General features: G+C 41.2%; 1 protein-coding gene across 1 annotated transcript in view; it reads right to left on the reverse strand.

Moving 5' to 3' along the window:
- LOC127455526 (disks large-associated protein 2-like) overlaps positions 1-19,449 on the reverse strand; it is a 224,672-nt gene that overhangs the window by 80,596 nt on the left and 124,627 nt on the right. Inside the window, exon 3 of the mRNA XM_051723500.1 lies at positions 13,471-14,597. Within this exon, the coding sequence (XP_051579460.1) occupies positions 13,471-14,523 (1,053 nt within the window). The 5' untranslated portion in view covers positions 14,524-14,597. The remainder of the gene's footprint in view (positions 1-13,470; positions 14,598-19,449) is intronic.

Here is a 19,449-nt window from a genome sequence, read left to right on the forward strand (position 1 = left end):
TACATCGACACCAACGTCTCGTTCCCTCCATCAGGGAACGGAGGTTACACCAGTAACCATGACGTTTTATAATGTTGTGGAGATTTGTTAATTCTCTTCCGATTGAGTTTCAAATATGGCTGTATTTGAGGGGCTGCACGATGTTAGCCAATCATAACAGTGGGCATTTATGTTTAAGTTTAAAGGAGGCTCTTGGGGGGGCCTGGGTAGCTCAGCGAATAAAGACGCTGACTACTACCCTTGGAGTCACGAGTTCGAATTCAGGGTGTGCTGAGTGACTCTAGCCAGGTCTCCTAAGCAACCAAATTGGCCCGGTTGCTAGGGAGGTTAGAGTCACATGGGGTAACCTCCTCGTTGTCGCTATAATGTGGTTCTCGCTCTCTGTGGGGCGCGTGGTGAGTTGTGCATGGATGCCGTGGAGAATATCGTGAAGCCTCCACATGCGCAATGTCTCCGCGGTAACGCGCTCAACAAGCCACGTTATAAGATGCGTGGATTGACGGTCTCAGACGTGGAGGCAACTAAGACTCGTCCTCCACCACCCAGATTGAGGCGAGTCAATACGCCACCATGAGGACTTAGAGCACATTGGGAACTGGGCATTCCAAATTGGGGAGAAAAGGAGAGAGAGAGAGAGAGAAAAAAGGAGGCGCTTAGTCTTTCAGTAAGAGGGCCAGAGACAGGGTTGAAAATGATCATATATTACTAAATTATGACTGTTTTGGTGCAAAAAAAACCTTTACTAATATTATAAGTGGACCTAAGGGAAGATAATAAAATGATATAAAAAAATAGCATTTCATGACTCCTTTAAGTACAAGCTGATAGAATCACAACTTAATATGTAAAGGAGACAGGACAATCTAGCCATGTCAACTCACAAAAGCACCTTGATACAACTAGATGTCAAATGTATTTTTACAGTACTGGCCAGGTATTTTGACCAGTTTGAGATTGATATTGAACTATTTTAAGTTTATCGGCAAATGCTGATAACTGTGACTAATTGGCCACTTAATTTCAGTGGTTGTTTTGCCCAGAAATAGCCCAGTCTTGGACAGGCAATGAAAAGTGTAAATTTCCTAATTTTTTGGTGAATTTGTAGTGAGTAAATACGGTGTAAAGTAAGTGTTCATTTAAATTCAACATTTTAGTGTACATTTGCTTATCTACTATTATTTAATTGTACTTTGTCTTATAGCAATCGGCCACCCTGCCCTCTAGATATTGGCCATTAAAAAACCCATATCGGTCAACAACCTAAACAACTGTTAGGCCAGAAATATATTTTACGCAAGTAAGCGTATGCGGATGCAAGCGCTTGGCTCATCGCCAGTGCGCAGTTTGGTTGAACATACCTTGACTTGAAAGATAAAACTCACCATAGAAGTGGACAGTTCACACTAATGCCTGCTGTAGCATCCCTTGAGGTAACGCTGAGAATGCAAAGTGTACTTGCGTTGTGTTATGAATGGCTTTATTTTAAATGATTTATTTTACCTGAGGACACACACTGATCTATCCATTCATTAATTAATCTTTATGGGGCCATCAGCCTCACTGTTCATGCTGTGCTATTGCATAAGTCCAGGACTGGTGAGAGCTGCAGCGTCAGCAGATGTTTGGAGTGTGCATTGCTTCATTGTACTGTATCTGCTGATCTACAGTAACTTCTTAAGTTAGACATGTGCCATGGTAACTAGTTTTGATATTGACGATGCATAAGAAAAAAGATGGGCATGACTATCGCAAATCCACCATTCAGACCAGGACCAAACCAGCACAAACCTGAACCAGCATGAAAACTCATGATGGTCTAAGCTGGTGTTTTCAAAATGGCAGATAGTTCAGACACAGTAGCTCAATACATCACCACAGCAAACCTATATTTTTTCTTAAACAAGAAAAGACCTTCTCAGAATATGAACCAAGCACTCTGATTGTCATACAAATACATAAACCAGAATAAATCACTGTCCTAATATCAAGTGAGGCTGTAATAAGAGTCATATTCATGTAACATGGGATAAATTCACTAAAGCAGTATTACTGTACTCTATAAAGCAGGCCTACTTTTATTAAAAAAGCTGCCGTGGGAGTCACGTGACACCATGCGAGGATCGGACATGTGAACGGCGAGCTCTGTGTGCTTTGCTAGTTTTAACACTTTTAATGATATAAACTGGTGAGATTTGATACACTCTGTAACTGTTCAAGGAGGACAATACGTCAAAGAATTCAAAGTCCTCAGGCTCTGGAGACATTAAAAGACACTTATGTGCTCAAGCTGACACCCCCGAGCGGGCCGCGAGCCAGGGAGCCAATTTGGTCAAGGAGATGCGGGAGATGCGGCGAGAGATGCTGGGCATGTCGGCAATGCTGATAAAGGTCATTGCTGACTTGGAGGATCTAGCTGTGATACGTCGATCAATCACTGCCATGGAGACAAAGTTCTCTAAGGTGGTTACGAGAATGGGGGATGTCGAGAAACGGATCAATTATCTGGAGTCATCGGAGAGGGAATTATCTGCTAATCCACTAGCGATCAATGTGGATTTGGAGCGTGTGTGGGAGAAGTTGGAGGACATGGAGAACCATAGCTGGTGGAATAATGTTCATATTGTCAGAATTCCTGAGGCCAAAGAGGGTCAGGATATGGTGAAATTCCCGGATGGGCTACTTCTGAATCTGCTCGACATAACAGGCCATAAACTGGAAATGGAGCGACCTCACAGGGTTCTGGCTCGGAGGTCCATGGAGGGAGACAGGCCTGATCAATTCTGGCCAAATTAATGAGATCATTTGATAAAGATCTCATGTTACATGAGGCGAGGAGTAAAGGAAGGATTTCTTGGAAAAACCACAGCATTTTCTTTTTCCCAGATTTTGCGAATTAGACAAGAGAGAAACTTGATCGACTCAAGGAATGCAAGAAACTTTTACATTAATGGAAGGTCGCTTTTGCACTGATAATCCCGGCCACATTGAGAATAGATGCTAATAATGGCCGTAAAATATTCACATGCCCACAGCAAGCAATGTCCTTCATAAAGTCAGTGGAGTCAGTAAGTTATCTTGTGGTACTCACGTTGCAGCCCAGTGGACGGGCTCCCTGAACATTCACTTGACTGTTCGAGGAAACTAAGCATTTTTTTTTTTTTTTTTTTTTGCTGGTTCCGCCTAGTGGCTGGAGTTTATTTTGTAGAGTAACACACCTTCAGGACAGCTTTATGGATGAATCTACATGATCTTTGTGTTTATTCCACCTATTGGCTGGAGTTTGTTTTAGAGATTATCTTTTGCCGTGTAATTCTGTCTCACAAAATTTATATAGAAACACCGGACTTGAGTAATCCGATGGCAAAGTTGTCGCGGGGGTTCTCATAGGCATGCGTGGACTGTTTGAGTTTGGAGGGATGGACGCCAGTTGGCACTGTCGTGCGTGGGGTTAATGCGCATGTTTTTCTTTTTTCTCTTTGTTTGGTTTTGGGGGATGTACTAATGTTGGAATGTGGTCTTTATAATCTTGTTTTTGACAAACAATCTTTTTTATGTCAAAATGTTGAATGTTAATATGAGTGGATTGTCTCTCTCCACGTGGAATGTGAATGGGTTGGGGCACCCCATAAAAAAAGGAAGGTTATTTCTCTTCTTAAGTGTAAGAAATATGATATAGTGTTTCTTCAAGAAACATACAGGTGCATCTCAATAAATTAGAATTTCATGGAAAAGTTCATTTATTTCAGTAATTCAACTCAAATTGTGAAACTCGTGTATTAAATAAATTCAATGCACACAGACTGAAGTAGTTTAAGTCTTTGGTTCTTTTAATTGTGATGATTTTGGCTCACATTTAACAAAAACCCACCAATTCACTATCTCAAAAAATTAGAATATGGTGACATGCCAATCAGCTAATCAACTCAAAACACCTGCAAAGGTTTCCTGAGCCTTCAAAATGGTCTCTCAGTTTGGTTCACTAGGCTACACAATCATGGGGAAGACTGCTGATCTGACAGTTGTCCAGAAGACAATCATTGACACCCTTCACAAGGAGGGTAAGCCACAAACATTCATTGCCAAAGAAGCTGGCTGTTCACAGAGTGCTGTATCCAAGCATGTTAACAGAAAGTTGAGTGGAAGGAAAAAGTGTGGAAGAAAAAGATGCACAACCAACTGAGAGAACCGCAGCCTTATGAGGATTGTCAAGCAAAATCGATTCAAGAATTTGGTGAACTTCACAAGGAATGGACTTAGGCTGGGGTCAAGGCATCAAGAGCCACCACACACAGACATGTCAAGGAATTTGGCTACAGTTGTCGTATTCCTCTTGTTAAGTCACTCCTGAACCACAGACAACATCAGAGGCGTCTTACCTGGGCTAAGGAGAAGAAGAACTGGACTGTTGCCCAGTGGTCCAAAGTCCTCTTTTCAGATGAGAGCAAGTTTTGTATTTCATTTGGAAACCAAGGTCCTAGAGTCTGGAGGAAGGGTGGAGAAGCTCATAGCCCAAGTTGCTTGAAGTCCAGTGTTAATCTCCACAGTCTGTGATGATTTGGGGTGCAATGTCATCTGCTGGTGTTGGTCCATTGTGTTTTTTGAAAACCAAAGTCACTGTACCCGTTTACCAAGAAATTTTGGAGCACTTCATGCTTCCTTCTGCTGACCAGCTTTTTAAAGATGCTGATTTCATTTTCCAGCAGGATTTGGCACCTGCCCACACTGCCAAAAGCACCAAAAGTTGGTTAAATGACCATGGTGTTGGTGTGCTTGACTGGCCAGCAAACTCACCAGACCTGAACCCCATAGAGAATCTATGGGGTATTGTCAAGAGGAAAATGAGAAACAAGAGACCAAAAAATGCAGATGAGCTGAAGGCCACTGTCAAAGAAACCTGGGCTTCCATACCACCTCAGCAGTGCCACAAACTGATCACCTCCATGCCACGCCGAATTGAGGCAGTAATTAAAGCAAAAGGAGCCCCTACCAAGTATTGAGTACATATACAGTAAATGAACATACTTTCCAGAAGGCCAACAATTCACTAAAAATGTTTTTTTTATTGGTCTTATGATGTATTCTAATTTTTTGAGATAGTGAATTGGTGGGTTTTTGTTAAATGTGAGCCAAAATCATCACAATTAAAAGAACCAAAGACTTAAACTACTTCAGTCTGTGTGCATTGAATTTATTTAATACACGAGTTTCACAATTTGAGTTGAATTACTGAAATAAATGAACTTTTCCATGACATTCTAATTTTTTGAGATGCACCTGTATCTTTCTCTGCAGGAAGCTGAAAAATTTTGGAGGATATGGCGTGGGCATACTTTCTTTAGTGCTGGCTCGAGTAAGAGCAGGGGGAGTTATTACGTTGATAAGTAAACATCTACAATTCAAATGTCTCAAACAGATTAAAGATAAATTAGGAAGAGTCATTATTGTTTTAGCTGAAATTCAGGGGCAAAGTCTTATTTTGGCTAATATTTATGCACCTAATATTGATGATCAGGGCTTTTTTATAGATCTTGAAGGGATGCTGTAAGCTGCTGGCACCCCTCATGATATAATATTGTTAGGAGACTTTAATCTTTTGATGATTCAGTCCTTGATCATAGTGAAGCAAAAATGTGCAAGCCCCCTAGAGCAACATTGACACTTCACAGGATGTATAAAAATCTTGGTCTTACATATATTTGGGGACTTTTGAACCCATCTGTGAAGGACTATACATTTTTTTCATCAGTCCATAAGATGTACTCTAGAATATATATATATATTTTTTATATCTAAGTCCCTCATTTCATCTGTTGTTGATTGCTCAATTGTAAACATTTTAGTCTCAGATCATGCCCTGGTGTGTTTAGAGGTGTTGCCACATTTGTAGAAAAGGAAATCATATAGTTGGCGCTTTAATGTATCCCTTTTGCAAAATCCTGAATTCCAACAAATGTTAAAGGCTGAAATCAGTGTCTTTATGGAGACCAACTGGTCCTCAGTGTCCTCTGTGGGTGTGGCTTGGTAGGCACTTAAGGCGGTTCTTAGGGGCCAGATCATACAGTATGCTGCATTCACCAAAAAATCCAAAGCACAAGAACTTGTGGAATTGGAAGGGAATATTAAAAGTGCCATGGCAGAGCTGAAACACTGAATGTTGTCTAATGGCCTCAGAGAATTGACCCGATTGAAATACAGATATAATACTATTTTGTCACGGAAGGTGGAGTTTTGGTTATTCAGGCAAGACAGTCATACTTTGAGTCGGGGGACAAGCAGGGAAGCTTCTGGCTAGATATATAAAACAGAGACAGTCTTTTTCTACCATTCCCTCAGTGAAATCTGCTGGTGATGAAATATTTACCTTGGCCACTGATTTTAATAATGCTTTTAAAGTATTCTCTCTTGATCTTTATAGTTCCACATTTTCATCTACTGAAGAGGATATTAGAAACTTTGTGGAACCGTTAGAACTTCCTAAACTCTCGGCTGATCAAACAAATTCTCTTGATTCCCCCAAATCAAATCAAATCAAATCAAATCAAATCAAAGCCCTTTATGTCACTCAACGATATACACAAGTGCAACAGTGGGTGAAAGTCTTGGGTGCAGTTCCAAGCAACATAGCAGTATGACAATTACAATAAACATCTGATTTACACATAACACAATTTACACATCTTGTTACACAACACAACATACAATATACACCTAATAATATACAGTATACTGCCTGCCTGATGGTAGCAGTGAGAGCAGCCCATGGCTAGGGTGGCTGGAGTCTCTGATGATTCTCAGAGCTTTTCTCATACACCGCCTGGTGTAGATCTCCTGAAGTGAGGGAAGCTCATCTCCAATGATGTGCCTGGATGTTCGCACCACCCTTTGTAGGGCTTTGCGGTTGAGGGTGGTGCTGTTGCCGTACCAGGCAGTGATGCAGCCAGTCAGGATGCTCTCTACAGTGCTTGTGTAGAACCGTGTGAGGATGTGGTGGTTCATTCCAAACTTCCTCAGCCATCTCAAGAATAAGAGGTGCTGGTACGCCTTCTGCACAATGGCCTCAGTGTGGAAGGACCATGTGAGTTCTTCAGTGATGTGGACACCGAAGAACTTGAAGCTGCTGACTCTCTCCACTGGTGCTCCATTGATGTGATGGGGCTGTGTTCTCTGTCTTCTCTCCTGAAGTCCACCACAAGCTCATTGGTCTTGCTGACATTGAGGCAGAGGCAATGCTCCTGACACCAGCGTGTCAGAGTGTGCACCTCCTTTCTGTAGGCTGTTTCATCATTGTCAGTGATTAGACCTACTACCGTCGTATCATCAGTGAACTTAATGATGGCATTGGAGCTATGTATTGCCACACAGTCATGTGTGTACAGGGAATAGAGGAGTGGGCTGAGAACACAGCCCTGCGGAGCTCCAGCGTTGAGGGTCAGCGATGAGGAGATATTGCTGCCCACCACCTGGCATCTGCCTGACAGGAAGTCCATGATCCAGCTGCACAGCGAGCTGTTTAAGCCCAGAGCCCAGAGTTTCACATCAAGCTTGGAGGGCACTATACTTGTTTATGCTCCTCCGCATTCCCGGAATTAAAAGTGGAGGTCCGCGCATTAAGTGCTGCACGAATTAATCCACGGATTCTGGTTAGGGTAGATCCGTATTGTTTTTGTCGGCACTACATCATCTATGCACTTCCTGATGAAACATGTTACGGAATCAGCGTAGATCTCTATGTCGTCATCAGAGGCAGACCAGAACATCTCCCAGTCCACGTGATCAAAACAGTCCTGTAGCATAGAATCTGATTGGTCTGACCAGCACTGGATCGTTCTGAGGACGGGTACTTCCTGTTTAATTTTCTGCCTGTAAGCGGGCAGAAGGAGATTGGAAGAGTGGTCCGATTTGCCAAATGGTGGGTGGGGGAGGGATTTGTAGCCATCCCAGAAGGGAGAGTAGCAATGGTCCAAAACCTGGTCCTCTCATGTGTTGCAACTGATGTGTTGGAAGTATTTTGGTGCGATTGACTTGAAGTTGGATTTGTTAAAGCTCGGTGCACTGAGAACCCCATGAGTTCAATGGATGAGTCTGGAATCTCCACAGACATCCAAGTTTCTGTAAGGCAGATAATGCAACAGTCCCTTGTCTATCGTTGGAAAGAGATCTGCGCTCTCAGCTCACAGAGCTTGTTGTCCAGAGACTGAATATTTGCCAGTAGAATGCTGGGTATCGGGGGTCGATTTGCATGACGTCTTAGTCTGACGAGAACGCTGGCTCTCCTTCCCCTTTTCTGGCTATGCTTCCGTGGCCGGGCAGCCAGACAAAGGGCTCCGCTGTCATGTTTGAAAACAGAGGGTCAGCACTGAGGAATTTAAAGTCCGGTTTTCGGTGTGCTATTGAAGAACCAATGTCCAAAAGTGTTTGTCTATCGTAGACAATAAGGTAGACAACATCCAAGACGAAAAACACAAGAACTGTAGACAAAACAATCAAAAAACTGCAACATTGGGTTGGAGCTCACAGCGCAGCAGCCATACTCGGTGCCATCTTTTGGAGTTTGGCGAGGTAATTAAGGCCTTGCCCACAGGCAAGGCTCTGGGGCCAGACGCTTTGCCGCTGAATTTTTTAGATATTATGCTACAGAACTGGCTCCAATTTTGCTAAAAGTTTATATGGAATCATTAAAGAATGGAAAGCTTCTGCCAACCATGACAAAAGCCTGGACCAGTCTGATACTTAAAAAGGACAAAGATCCAAGTGAATGTAAGAGTTAGCATCTAATTTCCCTGATCCAGCTAGATGTCAAATTATTGTCAAAAATTTTGGCTAACCGATTGAGTAATGACATCTCGTATATATATATATAGATCAGGTGGGGTTTATTTGGGGCTGTAACTCTTCTGATAACATTAGGCGTTTCATTAATGTCATGTGGGCAGTGGTGAACAATCAGACTCTGTTCATTGCTATCTCACTTGACGCCAAAAAAGCTTTTGATATTGATTAATTCTGACCCTTTATAAAAAGGTTTTCGAGCGATGTGGGCAGGTGGGCTTCATTACATTTAACTATGACTGGGAAAGGTTAATGTTATTAAAATGAATTGTATTCCAAAATTCAACTACCTGCTACAATCTCTCCCTATAGATGTCTCCCTCTCTTATTTCAAGCAATTTGATAGCATAGTGAAGTCCTTCATCTGGAATGGTAACAAATTACATGGGCCGATTGACAAAGGTGGGCTAGGCCTACCCAAGATTTTGTTTTATTTGTATGCATTCAGTCTCAGACATTTGGCTCATTGGTCACTTCTAGTGATGGGTCGTTCATGAACAATTTGTTTATTTTGAACGAATCTTTTATGTGACTGTAAAAGATGAGGCGAGAAGCAGTTTTCCTTCTTAAGGTGAGGCTTTATTTTTCCTCTTCACCACACCACTTTCCAGTTTTCCTTTTAAGCACTAAGCTAAACCCTATCACACACTGCTTTCACAAATAAACTTTCACTACTAACAATCCTTGCTCTGGCTCGGCTCTGTCGTGTCCAGTCTCTCTCTCTCATCTGAGTGCTGCGTGGCCCTATTTATGCCGCTCTCCCCGTGCTCACTGAAATTAGAGACAGGTGTTAGACATAATTTAGCTCAGGTGTAAGCGCCCTTACCACTTTCTCTCTCTCCGGAGAGATGCTTGACCACGCCCCTGCTGCCACAGTGACTCAAAAGAACAAGTAGTCTAAGAGAGTGATTTGTTCATTGTGTGTTGGCCGCGCATGTGCATTGAGCAACCTCCATTCGTTTGTTACGTGAAAACCGCATAGGCGCTGTACAGGAAACAGAAATAATTAGTTCACCTCTTGAGTCTTCTGGTCCAAGTCGTTCATTCTTTTGTCATGTGACAGCTGTATACGCTATACAATGACAAAAGAATGAACGACTCCGTCAAGAAAATTCCAGAGGTGAACTAATCTTTCTGTTTCTCATAATTTGTCCTTGGCTGCATTATACATTTTTCCTTTTTGGGACTATAATCAAAGTTTGCATAAGTAGACGTGTTGGTGGATTTGGCTATTGAAAATGTAACATTTTCATTTAATTCTGCTCAAATGAACAAAATGATCTAAATGACTTGAATAAAGATTCGTTCATTTTGCTGAACGAGACTCAAAGATTCAAGTCAGTAAAATGATCCGAACTTCCCATCACTAGTCGCTTCCACCTGAGAGAGCCCCTCCCTGGTTTTGTATTGAACAGGAAGTTCTTGCCCCTATCTTGCCATTGCAAAGGCTTTCTATCAAATTAACCGGAGAAGTTAGGTTACACCCCATTATCTCGCATTTGCATGCGGTATGGACAGAATTGTCCAGAATGTTTAATTCAGACATTTATTTAAATGTTGCTTCGAGCTTATGGCTGAACACAAAATTATGTATTGACAAGTCCCCTTTCCTCTGGACAGAGTGGATTGTGAGGGAGGTTAATATGCTTGGTGACCTATATGAGAGTGGAGTGTTGAGATCCTTAGAAAATATGGTTCAACATTTCGGGATTCCCAGGTCTCAATTCTTTAGGTATTTACAGCTGCTCCACCTGCTCTGTACTATTTCTGGGAGTAGAATACTCCCCCCTAAAGTGGCAGACGCTCTGGGAGTGGTGATTATTGCCTTTGGAAAAGGTCATGAGTGTATTACTCCCTGCTAATTCAGAGTCTGAGGGATGGAGCTTTAACTTCTCTCAAGAGATTATGGGAGAAAGATTCAAACTTGGTATTGGAGGAGGGAGTGTGGGCTAGGATTCTAAAAAAACGCCAAGTCTGCATCTAGAGATGCAAGGGTGTACCTTATGTAATTTAAGATTTTACATCGATTCCATTGGACCCCCTCTAGACTGCATAGGCTTGGTCTTAAAGACACACCCACCTGCTGGCGATGCCAATCAGAAGATGGGGACACATCCCTGGGTTTTTGGTGGTGTGTTAAGATTCAAGAATTTTGGTTGAGGGTTCAGAGTATTATATGTAACGTATTGGACACTCAAATTTCATTTTGCCCCAGACTCTGTATTTTAGGTGATGGGACAGTCATTAATATAGGGGATAAATATATCAGAAATTGTGTTCTAGCCAGTGCTATGATCGGCAGACAGATTATCCTTAGGGGATGGAGGTCGGCTGGAGTGCCCTCATTTTGGAAGTGGTGCACAGAGATGGGAAGGGTGGCAGCATTTGAAAAAAATGTCATATAGAAGGCTAGGCAACCTGGGGGTATTTAATAGGAAGTGGGGCAGGTATTTGACCTTTTTGGAAGGCTCTCGGGGAGGGGCAGTGGAGAGGGATTTATAGTTTTATATGTGTTTGATTATTATTTTATATATATATATATATATATATATATATATATATATATATATATATATATATATATATATATATATATTGTGTGTGTGTGTATTTTAGCTTTGACACAGGGATGTATGTTGGGGGTCAGGGCAGAGATGGTGATTGGGGGTTAAAAGTTGATTCTGTACATATTTGTTTTGTTTTTCTCTTTCATGTGTTGGAGTCAATAAAAAGTGTTAATCGAAGAAAAGAAAAAAGCTGCCGTGGGCATGTACTGAAACATGTCCTATCAGGACAAGCAATTTCCAAAAGTATTCATACAGTGACTGTTCCCTCAGTGACAGACATGTGATTCACTGCAGTAATTTTGAGAACCACTTTCATTTTGTGGATCCACTTTACATTAGGTGGCCTTAACTACTATGTACTTAACTATTTTATACAATGTACTTATTATGTACATACATGTTGTTGCATTGTAATTACATTTAAAGTACCAGCATTTAATTTGTAGTTACACTGTTAACTTTACCCCTAACCCAACCCTTACCCCAAAACCTAACTCTAACCCCTAATCCTAACCCTGCTTTTACTCCTAAACCTACCCGTACCTCAACCTCAGTAGCAGCAAATTTGGGAATTTTGCAGAATAACATGTAGTTACACAGTAAGTGTATGTATTTAATGTTAGTACATAGTAGTTAAGGCCACCTGATATAAAGTGTGACCCATTTTCCTACTGCACAAACCGTTGACATTCTAGTGACCCTATATAGGATAAACAGCCCTAATGCAATGTAAAAATGAAATAAACTAGAACTTTACTGCAAGAAAGTATTTCCAGTGGTTTGACGGCACCATATATAATGAATCCTGATGAAATGTGATGCTTTTGGTAAATCACGTGTTACAAAAGAAAGATAATTGCTAATCAATATGACTCATTGTTTGCAATAATTTTGCACATAAGCATCGGGAACGACCTTGTCTAGTCAGAGTGACAGGGCCAATAAATCTGCTTCTCAATTTAGCATATTAGCACTTCACAACCACAACAACAATACACACATACCACCAGCCTATATATATATTCTCCATCAGTGAAAACAAAAACACATTCCAGCCTACAGTATGCAACAACCTCTTAAGTGGACTATTACTTTTCACTCTGCTGGGAACCCTTTGAATTATAAAATACGATCTCCAGGCAGCAGATCACAAAAGTGGCAACACAAATTCATGAACTGTGTTAATAAATAAAATAAAATAAATGACAAAAATGTCCTTAAAATGTAGTCAATTTTTTATTCATGTTATATAAATTTTTGTCCATTTCAGTACTCTTAACTGAAATTGCATATAATTTTAGTCAATAAAAATAGCATTTTATTTTACCAAAATGTGCAAAATGACGAAAATGTGTCAAACCCTAAAACACCAAATTTAAACCCAATTTTAAAAACTTATTAACATTCATTAATTTAAACATGTTTCAAACATATATAAACATATCAACAAAATATAACCTGAGCTCTTGAAATAATGTAAAACTAAAAAAATTGTAAGTGCATTGTAAAAGGAATAGTTCACCCTATTATAAAAAATTATGTCATAATTTACTCACCCTCATGTTGTTCTAAACCCATTTGACTTATTTTCCTCCTTCCATGGAACACAAAATGTTAACCAGAATGTTAGCCTCAGTCACCATTCACTTTGTGTAGAAAAAAAAGATGCATTGAAAGTGAATGGTGACTAAGGCCGTCAGTCTGTAACATCTTTTTTGTTCCACAGAAGAAAGAAAATCATACTGGTTTGGAACAACATGAGGGTGAGCAAATGATGACAGAATTTCTAAATTAGGGTGAATTATTCCTTTTACAATGCACTTACAGTTTTTTTAGTTTTACATTATTTCAAGAGCTATCCCATCAATATTTTGTAGTGTTATTTTTCATCATATTTACATCAACTATATATTTCAATTAAAATTATTTAATTATCATCAGGAATCATCTTTTTCTTCTCGCCTTCGTATCATTGATAAAATCCAAAAACTACCAACAAACATTTAACCTGTAATTTTGTTTTATGAGATAAACACTGTTCCTGAATGATATTGCAGGTTTGAGCAGAACTCACCTGTAAATAATGGCAAGGCCTCATGGAGGACTTCAGATCTTGAGGCATGGCCGGTTTCTCCAGATTGAGGGAAGATTTCCTGTAGGCTTCTTTCGCCTGGCTGACAGTCAGGGTCGACCAGGAGCTGCGCTTCATAAATTTTCCCTCGGGGGCCATAGCAATGCTCTCACAAGCCGAGCATTTCACATCATTGTTGCTCTTAGAGGTCTTGAGGGAAAGATCGGCAAATTGACTATGGCCCGTGTCTGGGTAACAGTGAGTGATATGATCTCCATGGTGACGGCTCATGATGCTGGGAGTCCGGTAGGTGCTGTCACTGTCCAGGTTGTCGTCAGAACTCCACCAGCCTGCTATCCCTGAGCGTTGCTTGGAGTCGGACTTGCGGTCCTTGCTCTTACTCCTTTTGCTGTGTTTGTGGTTGCCATGGTGATGTCCATGATGGTGGTGGTGGTGTCCACTGTCCGAGCGAGAGTCTCCCTTGGTGCCGTTCATCTTAGACGACCCCTCCAGCGAGTGGGATTTGGTGAAGAGCTTCTGGACGGAGTGGACCAGGTGGCGGATGCGTCCCGGACTCTCATTGCGTTGCTCGCTGCTAGTGGTTGTGGCAGATGTGCGCTGGTACTGCAGCGTGTGGAAACCGTCTCTGTGAATTGGCAGCTGCTTCTCAAACTGATCCAGCAGGTTTGCAGGTATACGGTTCATCTTTCCAGAACTGCCATCTCCACCCCCTCCTCCGACACCATGAGGCATGGAGCCGTCTTCCCGCGAGCCGTCGTGGTGTGAACTGTAGTGCATTCTAGGAAAGGTGCTGCTGGAAACGTGGTCAGATGCCATGGAAACGGGCATTACCATGCATTCCGAGTGGATGGAGCTGCGAGGTGAGCAGCGGTGCAGATCCAGAGGGTAGCTCTCGGTCGGACTGAGCAGGTAGGGTGAGCGGGAGTCGGAGCCAACATGCTGCAAGGGGTCGAGGGACTGATCGCAGTCTGGCAGCCCACAGGTGTGTCCTGATGTGAAGGTGAGCTGTGGGCGACCGCTTGATAAACCTTTCATATTCCTGGGAAGGGAGGGGAAGCTGTAGCTGTCTTCATTGAAATATGGTGGTGGAGACCATGAATCTGGCTGATCTATAAAAGAGGAGAGAGAGATAGAAAATGTTTAAATAATTTTCCAATGGCATTTAGCATCAGTTTACCCTGTGAAAATGTCCAGCTTCATCCAGCATGAATTTCCACACTTGTCCAGACTTGTTTTGCTGGTAAGAGCCGGTTTGGAGTTGGTCTTAATGGTGTACCAGCTTAGCTATTCTGTTTAATAGAAATTAAGCTATACTGCAAAAAATCAATTACTTATTCTGTATTTTTGTCTTGATCTCCAGTTAAAATATCTAAACATCCTTAAATCAAGACACATTTTCATGAGAAGCAAAATTACATGACATTAAGGCTTGTTTACAGAGAAATCAAACATTTTGTAAGGTTTATGCTTAAAAAATAAAAATAAATAAATGCATTTGTTTTTACTTTCAACTAAGTTTATTTTACTTACCCTAATTGCAAATCTGATTTTTTAGTTTTTTTTTTTTTTTTTTTTGCTTTTTTGAAAGCACAACAGGGATGCTTGTAAAACAGTGTGGCAGGATGAAAATGAGCTGTTTACAAAATCACTGCTGCCACAAACAGTGTTTTCATGAATTCAAGCGATCCACCAGCAGACTCTCAGCAGCACAGTCATGGAAAACACAACATTTCAATTCATGAATGAAATGAAATCATGACTGGAAAAACAGCACATCTAACAGCCTTGCTGATCATCCCCGTCTGGTCCTGCCAGGCCTTATGAGGACAGAGCGTTGCAAGCCTTGCCATTTATCCAATGCAAAGTAAAATAATAGCCTATCATTTTGGAAGTGCCGTGCCATCCGTCAAGCCAGCTCTGGAGAGAGAGTGAGAGAGAGAGATAGAGAGCACTTCAAGGTGCTTCAGCAGTTGTCCTTGAGAGACATTGCTCAAAGATTAAAACCATGTTCACTGTAATCTTTCATCAAAGCCACATATGGGCAGCATGCCGCTAACTTCATCAGAGGTGAGGCATTAAGATGCTGTCCCAATACAGTCGTTTACCCTTACTGACATAACTATTTCATGCTGGCAGATCACATTTCATTTCACTTCACACAGATGATTAATGTGAATCTGCATGTGGTTAAAGTACAGGGGAATACATATTTTGTTATTAACACTTTTATTGTTTCCAACAAAGACAAGAATACATTTAACCTGCCACTTTAGGGGGGTGTATGCTACCCCCAAAAATAGTACAGAGCAGGTGACGCAGCTGTAAATACCTAAAGAACTGAAATATGGGAATCCTAAAATGTTGAACCATATTTTCAAAAGATCTCTACACTCCACTCTCATATAGGTCACCGAGTGTATTAACCTCCCTCAGAATCCACTCTGACCAGCAGAAATGGGAATTAATCATATGTAATTTTGGGTTCATCCAAATGCTCGAGGCATCATTTAAATAAATGTCTGAAATAAACACTCTGGACACTTTTGTCCATACCGAGTGCAAGTAACGGGGTGTAACTTAACTTCTCCAGTTAGTTTAATGGAAAGGCTTTGCAATGGCAAAATAGGGGCAAGAACTTCCTGTGCAGCACAAAACCAGGGAGGGGCTCTCTCAGGTGGAAGTGACCAATGAGCCAAATGTCTCAGACTGAATGCATAATAATAAAACAAAATCTTGGGTAGGCATAGTCCACCTTTATCAATCGACCTATGTAACATTGAAATGTAATCTGGGACGCTGACCATTCCAAATGAAGGACTTCGCTATACTATCAAATTGCTTGAAATAAGAGAGGGGGACATCTATAGGGAGAGATTGTAGCAGGTAGTTGAATTTTGGAATACAGTTAATTTTAATAACATTAACCTTCCCAATTATAGATAAATGTAACGAAACCCACCTGCCCACATCGCTCGAAAACCTTTTTATTAAGGGATCAAAATTAACAAACTAAATCACACAGGTTTGCTGGGAATAAAATGCCCAAATACTTAATGCCCTGTTTGGGCCAATGGAAGGCACCCGGCTGAAAAGCCATTACTGGGCAGTACCCTGTTAGAACCAAAGCTTCGGAATTAGACCAACTGACTCTGTATCATGAGAATTTAGAAAAGGAATTAATAATTCTGTGGAGGCAAGGCATAGATCTAGTGGGGTCGGAGACAAATAATAAAATATCATCTGCGTAAAGCAAAAGTTTATGCACCAAACCTCCTGCCACCACCCCTGGAAAATCATCCTCCTTTCTTATTGTGGCTGCTAATGGTTCCAGGGCAAGACAGAACAATAATGGGGAAAGAGGGCAACCCTGCCGGGTGCCCCTATCCAGAGTAATATAATCTGAAATTAATCCATTCGTTTGTACTGCCACTACCAGGTGTCTATAAAGTAACTTAATCCATCCAATAAAAGTATTCCCGAATCCGTATATTTCCAAAATCTTAAAAAGATAATCCCATTCTACCATATCAAATGCCTTTTCGGCGTCAAGTGAGATGGCAGCGACCGGAGTCTGATCATTCACCACTGACCACATGATATTGATGAGACACCTGATTTTATCTGAAGAGCTGCGGCCCTGAATAAACCCCATCTGATCTACAGTATATGTATAAGAGATGTCATAACTTTACTTAATTGGTTGGCCAAAATGTTTTACAATATGTTTATGTCTAGCTGGATCAAAGAAATTGGACGGTAACTCTTACACTCGCTTGGATCTTTATCCTTTTTAAGAATCAGACTGATCCGGGCTTGTGTCATGGTTCACGGAAGCTTTCCATTCTTTACTGATTACATATAAACTTCTAACAAAGGTGGAGCCAGTTCTGTAGCATAAGATCTAAAAAATTCAGTGGCAAAACCATTTGGTCCTCGTCAAGCTCCTCCAAGGTTATCTCAGAATCAAGAGAATTTTTTTGCTCAGTCGTCAGTTTAGGGAGTTCTATAGGTTCCACAAAGTATCTAATATCTTCATCAGTAGATGAAGACATGGAACTATAGATATCAAGATAGAATTCTTTAAAAGTATTATTAATATCAATGGCCGATGTGAAAATGTCACCATCAGCAGATTTCACTGAGGGAATGGAAGAAAAAGACTCTCTCTGCTTTACATATCTAGCCAAAAGCTTCCCTGCTTTGTCCCCCAGCTCAAAGTATGACTGTCTTGCCCTGAATAACCAAAACTCCACCTTCTGCGACAAAATAGTATTATACTGTATCTGTATTTCAATCGGGTCAATTCTCTGAGGCCATCAGATGACATTCGGCACTTCAGCTCTGCCTTGGCACTTTTAATATTCCCTTCCAACTCCACGAGTTCTCGTGCTTTGGATTTTTTGATGAATGAGGCATACTGTATGATCCGACCTCTAAGAACCACTTTAAGTGCCTCCCAAGCCATGCCCTCAGAGGATACTGAGGACCAGTTGATCTCCATATAAACATTGATTGCAGCCTTTAACATTTGTTGGAATTCAGGATTTTGCAAAAGTGATGCTGTGTTAAGGATAGGTTCATGGGCAATGGAGGAATCAGGAGACAGCGAACAGTTGAGTGTTTATATTTTAATTCAGCTTCACACACACGCACAAACATATAGAAAAAACGGCTCTTGGTGGCCAACTCAAAATAGCTTTCTCTCCAAAAGGTCTGTTGCTCTGGGCCACTCTCTCTCTCTCCTTTGCCGCTCTGGCGAGCCTTATCAGGTCTCCCTCTGCCATCACTATAATGAGAGACAGGTGTTAGAGTAATTACAGCCCAGGTGACAAGCCTTAGCACTTTCCCTCTCCCGCAGACAGACACTTGACCACGCCCCAGCCCCCCCCCCCACCCCCATGCCACAGATACATTAAAGTGCCAACTATATGATTTCTTTTTCTCCATATGTGGCAACATCTCTAAACTCACCAGGGCGTGATCTGAGACTAAGATGTTTCCAATTGAGCAATCAACAACAGATGAAATGAGGGACTTATTTAAAAAAATAATCTATTCTAGAATAAATCTTATGGACTGATGAAAAAATGTATAGTCCCTACCAGATGGGTTCAAAAGTCTCCAAATATCTGTAAGACCAAGATTTTTACACATCCTGTGAAGCATCACTGTTGCTCTTGTGGGCTTGCACACTTTTGCTTAACTATGATCAAGGACTGAGTCCATCAAAAGTTTAAAGTCTCCTCCCAATATTATATCATGAGGGGTACCAGCGGCTTGCAACATCCCTTCAAGATCAATAAAAAAGCCCTGATCATCAACATTAGGTGCGTAAATATTAGACAAAATCAACCTTTGCCCCTGAATTTCTGCTAAAACAATAATGACTCTTCCTATTTTATCTTTAATCTGTTTGAGACATTTGAATTGTAGATGCTTACTTAACAATGTAATGACTCCCTCGTTTAAGAAAAGAAATAACCTTCCTTCTTTTTATGGGGTGCCCCAACCCATTCACATTCCACGTGGAGAGAGACAATCCACTCATATTAACATTTGACATTTTGTCATATTAGAAAACATTTATTGTGTGTCAAAAATAAAATTATAAAGACCACAAAGGCCCCGCAACAACTTTGCCAACGGATTGCTCAAGTCCAGTGCTTCTATACAAAAATTTGTAAGACAGAATTACACAACAGAAGATAATCTATAAAACAAACTCCAGCCCATAAGCAGAATAAACACCAAAAAACGTGTAGATTCATCCACTTAATTGTCTCGAAGGTATGTTCCTCCACAAAACAAGCTGCAGCTGCTAGCGGAACCAGCACAAAAAAACATGCAGTTCAGTTCTTTTGGGCAGTCAAACTCACTCCAATGTCCTGCAAGACATTGCACAAAACCAACTCCAGCCAACAGGAGGCATAAGCACTCAAAACGAAACGAAAAAGGCGCCCA

This window comes from Myxocyprinus asiaticus, chromosome 17, assembly GCF_019703515.2.
Source record: "Myxocyprinus asiaticus isolate MX2 ecotype Aquarium Trade chromosome 17, UBuf_Myxa_2, whole genome shotgun sequence".
In the NCBI taxonomy this organism is placed as follows: domain Eukaryota; kingdom Metazoa; phylum Chordata; class Actinopteri; order Cypriniformes; family Catostomidae; genus Myxocyprinus; species Myxocyprinus asiaticus.